This window comes from Cinclus cinclus, chromosome 20 (genome assembly GCF_963662255.1).
Source record: "Cinclus cinclus chromosome 20, bCinCin1.1, whole genome shotgun sequence".
NCBI lineage: Eukaryota > Metazoa > Chordata > Aves > Passeriformes > Cinclidae > Cinclus > Cinclus cinclus.
This window is the reverse complement of record NC_085065.1, coordinates 11744588-11750587: the sequence shown is the minus strand read 5'-3', so window position 1 is coordinate 11750587 and position 6000 is coordinate 11744588. Positions and strand designations below refer to the sequence as shown.

The window sequence follows — 6000 nt, the reverse complement described above, 5'->3', positions numbered from 1 at the left end:
GCTTGTCCGTGATGGGCTGGGCTGGTGCTGCTCTCCATGGCCAGGCTGGCAGTGGGACATCACCTGCCACCATCCCCCAGGCCTTGGGTCACCTCCCTGCTTGGTCTGAGGGCTGGTGCTGCCCCAAACAGCCACTTGCAGTTGTTATTATGGTGATTTTTGCCATATCTGATAATTTTCTGGCTGGGGCATTCACTCTCCTCTCCTGGGGAAGTATCGTGTGCTGGGGCACTGCAGAGCCCCCTCAAACCAGCTTGGAATTCCTCAATGAAGCTGCAGGATGAGGGAGGATCCTGGGCATTTTCCAGGGAGCTGGGAGGATTTTTTTGCTCTTTTTGTGTTTGTCAGCACAGAGTTGAGCATGGAGCTGTTCTCTCCACTTCCCACCACCCCTGCTAATCCCAGCAATGTTCTCTTCCCTTTAGACGATCATGGAGCAGTTCAACCCCAGCCTCAGGAATTTCATTTCTATGGGGAAGACCTATGAAAAAGCCTTAGCAAGTAAGTGACACTGGGGCTGCCAGGGAGGGAGGAAAGCTGGAAAACATTTGTTTTTTGTGGAAAATCATTGGGGTTTTGCTGAGAAGTTCCTTGTTCCCATGGGGAGGGAGCTGGGAGGATGGTTTTGGACCATGCTGGGATGTGCAAGGCCATGGATGTGGGAGGGATTCCAGGGAGAAAATGTTGGGAGGCAGCAGGATAATACAACACATCTCCAAACAGTTCATCTTTAAATGTTTGTTTGAAATATTGAGAATTGAGGTTTTAAGCTTTGTTTAAAGAGGTGTTTATGAAATGTTTAAATTGCCCAGAAGAATGAAGAGAAGGGAAAAGCCTGAAAGTCTTGATGGCAGCTCTTGATTGGGAATGCAGGATCCTTCTGGGAGGGAGGCGTAGATTTAAGTGATCAAAAGGAATCTAGGAATTGATTAAACTCAGAATTGACTACTTTGACTTAAACCAGCTTTGTGCACTGCCTGGGCCCTCCTCAGCTGGGTTTTAAGGAGGTTTATGCTTCACTCAACCCAGAGCTGTGTTTCTCCAGGGAGGGCTCTGCTCCCTTCAGAGCTGCACGTGTCTCCTGGATTTTATTTTGGAATAATCCCAGTGCAAATGCCCATGGGGGAGAGCCTGGCATCATCCTCAGCCAGCAGGGGAAAACCCCTTTGGTATCTCCTGCTCTGCAGTGCTGGGGTTTGGGATCTGACCTTTGGGAAGGATCCCTGCTCCTGCTCCCTGCCTGCAGCACATTTTCTTTCCCACAAGCCAAGAGCTGCTTCCATGAGGATTTTTAGGCCCTCCCCCTGTTCCCAGGTGCCCCGGACACAGCGTCCTGCCAGTGCTGGGCACTGGTTTAAACTGGGATTTAATGGCTCACCCATCCGTGACCCGGTGCAGCGCTCAGGGGCCGTGGACTCTGATCCCCAGGGAAGGGGCACAGGGCACCCTCAACACGCAGAGGCTTGCCCAGAAATTCCTGGGGATGCCAGCGCAGTGGGGATGATGATTTCGGGGTGTTTTTCCCTGCCGGGAAGGAAGGGAGGAGAGCTGCTTACCCTTGGGAGCGTGTTTTAATTTATTCCTCTGAAATATTCTCCTGATAACTCAGCTGTGGTTACCTGGGAGGTAGATCTGTGCTGTCCTATCCCACCCACCGTGGCACTGGGGATAAGCAGTGTGATCACTGGGTTTGTGCTTTTCCCACATCCCTGCTGTGACAACGCTGCAGAGCCAAGGATCTTCCTGTAATTTTTAACTTGGTTCATCCTTCCCCTCGGATCCCCGAGCTGGGGGGCAGCTGGAGGAGGTGCAGAGCCCAGGAGGAGAGCAGAGGCAGCGCTGGAAGGCTGGAGCTGGGGCAGTACAGCGTGTTCTGTGATTAGAGGAAACCCCCCTGCTTATCTGATTAGAGTCAAGTGTGTAGCTGGAATGTCAACAAACAAGGCTGAACTATAATGAAAGTCTCTGATATTCAATTATTCCGCAGTGATTTCTCTGAGCAGCATTAGCAGCCTGATGCTTGCACTGCAATGAACACCACCACAGTCCTGCACATACCTTTTTTAATCCTAAATTACCCTGTAATCTCGCTGCTCCAGCTCTCTGTGCTCACTTTTCCTCTGTTGTGTGGTTCCTCCCGTGGGGTTAAGCCCTTTGGGGTAATGCCTATTTTAGTGTCCAGCATCTCCTCAGTTGCCCCAGAAGTTCTAACAGCCACCGAGGAGAACATCACCTCCATATTTTTGGTGCTTTTCAGGCATGACATATGCAGCAAAAGGGTACTTTGATGCTCTGGTGAAGATGGGAGAGTTGGCCAGTGAAAGCCAAGGATCAAAAGAATTGGGTAAGTCCCCAGTTTGCTGCTCAGTGGGAATCTTCAATCCAGGAATGGAGCAGATTTTTGGGGCTGCTGGGGAGAACGAGCTCAGTGTGGAGCTGGTCCTGCCCTGTCTCAGTGGCAGCAGTGTCTCTGGATTTTCTGATGATGTCGTTGGGAAAACCCCCTGGTGCTCTCAGTGTATTTTTTGGAGATCCTGGTGGTTTTGGGGAGCAGCTTCATTCGTGTTGGTTTTTGCTCACTTGGCGAAGGAGGAGCAGCAGATTTTGGCCAGGAGCTGGGGCTGAGCTGCCCATCAGGGGGATCTGGGGAGAGGGAGGCATCTGGGAAGGGGTAGGGGCTGTGCTGGTGGGGGTCACCCTGCCTTGGTGGGGCTGGGGCTGTGCCCTGGGTGCAGCAGCTCTGCCCTGCTGGAACCTCCCTGTGCCCACTGCCAGGGACTCGTGTTTGCCCAATCGATGGCAAACGTCACGAGCTGTGGTGCTTCCTGCCTCCTTCCCCTTTCTCACACTTATTTCTGCAAAAAATCCTTTGGGAGCTGCTTTTTTGGCTGCTGCAAGTGTCCCTCTTGCCTAGGCATCTTCCTGTGTTCCTCCCAGCTCCCCCCCTGGTTCCAGGGGACCCTCCCAGTTCCCCCTGGGATGCTGCACCTTGTTAAGGCTCTCACGGACTGAGATGGGGCTTGGTCTCATGTCTGTGCAGTCCCAGGTGAACCCCTCCTCCTCCCCCTTCATCCCTCCCGCAGCTCTGGCTCAGCAGCAATGGCAAAGTGCTCATTAAAGCATCTCTCCGGGGCAGGCAATTAACAGAGAGGTTGAGCTGAAACGACTCTAAAGGCTGCAGGAGTCGGCGAGCAGCCCCTGGGCTCTGGATTTGGTGTCAGACCCTGCTCCCCCCAGCCCTGCTGCTGCCTCAGAATTGTGCTGGGAAAGCAGTAAAGTGTCTATGGAAACCGAGTCGTGGATTAAAGCTGCCTGGAGCAATCTGCTTCTGTTTAATAAATAAAACAAAGAGCCCTGTGTGCTGCAGAGCCTGCGAGGAGCTGCTTCAGCCTCTCTGGGGCTGGGGGACGCCCAGCTCTGCCCTCCTGCAAGGGAACAGAGGGCAGGAGCCTGGGGACCCCCCAACCCTGCTGGCTCTTCAGTTGCTCACATTTTAAACCCGGATCTGGGGACTTCTGGCTCTGGCTCCTCACCGTAGGACACGGGTTTGGTGTCCTTGGTGCCATCTCCCCATGTGTGGCTCAAGTGTTTTGGGGTCTCAGACGTTTCCAAATCACTGCTCCTTCCCCTGCTGGTGGGGACACATCCCAGGGAGGCTCCTGGCAGCTCAGCCTCATGCTCTGCTGATATTTGCTGTGGCAGCTGCTCCGGGCAGGAGAAAGTTGAGATAAAATTTCTGGCTGCAGCTCAGTGGAGCTGATAACAGCTGGGACACAGTCCCCTCCCAGCAGATGTGTAAACAGGGGCTGAGAGCTGCTCTGGGTCGGGGCTGCGCTCGCCAGAGGTGCAGCTTTTCCTGGGAACACCTTTCCTTCTCACTCCCCGGGCTGGGAATGCTGATAGTGCCAGAAAGGGGCTCTGGGTTATTTCAGAGCATCCCAGCCCAGTTTGGGATGGAAGGGACCTTCAAGCCCATCCAGTGCCCCCCTGCTAGGGCAGGGACACCTTCCACCATCCCAGGGTGCTCCAAGCCCCGATGTCCAACCTGGCTGTGGACACTTCCAAGGATGGGGAATTCATTTTGGAGCAGTAAACAGGAATTCTCTTAATTGCTGCTTCCATTAATGTTAGGCACTCCAGCTTCCTCCCTGAGTGGGATTTTCTTCCATGAGCTTATAGGGAAAACTGCTTCAAGATGTCAGCCAAGCCCACGAGATGCTTTGGTCAGAATTGCAGCTCCCATTCCCAGCCTCCATGGACGAAAATCTGACATAATTGTTATCCCTCCAGAGCCCCTCACCTCCCCTGGGTGCTTTCCCGGTGTCCTTTGTGGCACGAGTGGTGTCCTGACCCAGCCCCTGACAGCAGCAGTGCTGCAGGTTTGTCCCAGGGTGCACAGAGCCCTCTGGAGCACTGCTCTGGCCTCAGCCCCTGGGGCTGCTTAGCACCGTGCATTTTTTCTGAATTCTCCATCAGATTTTGGGAACTGTGTGTAGACAGGATAATCCCGTGTGGGAATGGAAAAGCGGCCCTGATAACAACAGCAATGCGCTCGAGCTGTAATCGGCTCTGGGGGCTGAGTTTTCAGCTGCAGGTGTCTGCTGGGTCTGTCTGAACCCCACTGCTGAAATTTGGGGTGTTCCTAACCCCAGTGGTGCTCTGAGCAGCAGGAGGGTCGGTTTGCTCTGTGCAATTTCCTGCTGGCCGGGGAATTTGGGATTAGGTCTGTGCCCACAGGTGCCCTTGAGAGGCTCCTCGGGCTGTTCTTCACCCCCTTGGTGTTGTGGCAGTGGCTTTAGGGAAGATGAGCTGCTGTGAGGAGCCCGTGTCTGACCAGGGAAGGTTTGTAGCCCCTTCCAAGGAGCTGCAGCCTCAGGCACGAGTCCTCAGGTGACTTTGGCCCCAGTCCAGCTCCTGCCAAGGTCCCTTGGATGCTGCTCAAGATGTCATTTATTTTGTCCTTCTTGCAAACTAGGCCATGGCAAAGTCACGGGAAGGGGTTTTGTGTTCCTGCTGAGCGGAGCTGGAGGAGATTTCCCCTGGGATGCTGGAGCTGAGCAGCACCTGCAGGAAGCACCTCCAGGGCTGGAGGTAGATTTTTGCTCAGCACTTGTTCCTGGGAGGTCCCTTGGCTGAGTGTCACCCTGCTCCGGGTGACACACCAGGCTGTGAAAGGGCAGCACAGGCAGGAATCACTCAACCATTGTTGAGCTGAAAGGAGCCCCTGGCACACCATGGCTCTTTCTTTCCACAATGAAATCAGGATGTGGCACCTTCATGGCTTGCATGAGATTTTACAGTTCATCCAGCTCCACCCCTGCCACGGGCAGGGACACTTTCCACTAGCCCAGCTTGCTCCGAGCCCTGGTCTTGGACACTTCCAGGGATGCAGGGGTATCCTTGGGTTCAGGCTCTCCCCTGCAGCTCCCGGCCGTTCAGACACTCTGCTGCACCAGATCCTCTGGGAGCAGGGATTAATCTGTTAATTGGATTTGTGGTTGTTTTGGGTAGATGCTTCCTGGAGGTGCAGATATAGATCCCACAGTGCCAAAGGTCACCCTGGAGCCCCTGGGGGATCGGGGACTGCTGGAGCTGTGCTGACTGTGTGTGGTTTGGGACCAACAGAGCTGCTGGTGTCCACTGGGAATCAGTCAGAGCAGTGCCCAGGCTGACACAGAATTCCAGGAAATATTTTCCTGTGATTTGTGGTGGAGCGTCCCTGCTATGGAGGTGAACTCCTGTCTGTGAGCCAAGATCTTTTTGGTGATCCTTTAAATTTGGGCTTAACGATGCACTTAACATCTTGTGGGTGACAGCTTTGTGCTGGTGGAAGAAAGGAAGCTGCAGGAATGGGCTTGCTGAGGGTGCAGGAACACAAGACAAGCCTCTCTAGGGTGGGGCTTTTCTGCTACCTCCACCCCTGCCATGAGGAGCAGATGGCCAAGGCTCATTCTCACCAACCTGTGGGTGCTGGAGGGTTGGAAATGAGCATCTGTGAGG

General features: G+C 54.1%; 1 protein-coding gene across 4 annotated transcripts in view; it reads left to right on the top strand.

The window, feature by feature from the left end:
* The first annotated feature begins 427 nt into the window (after positions 1-427).
* Positions 428-6000, top strand: part of BAIAP2 (BAR/IMD domain containing adaptor protein 2) — a 29376-nt gene continuing 23803 nt past the window's right edge. For all 4 annotated transcript variants that reach the window (XM_062506149.1, XM_062506152.1, XM_062506153.1 and 1 more), the window contains exons 1-2: positions 428-501; positions 2258-2344. In XM_062506149.1, the coding sequence (XP_062362133.1) occupies positions 432-501; positions 2258-2344 (157 nt within the window). In that variant the 5' untranslated portion in view covers positions 428-431. The remainder of the gene's footprint in view (positions 502-2257; positions 2345-6000) is intronic.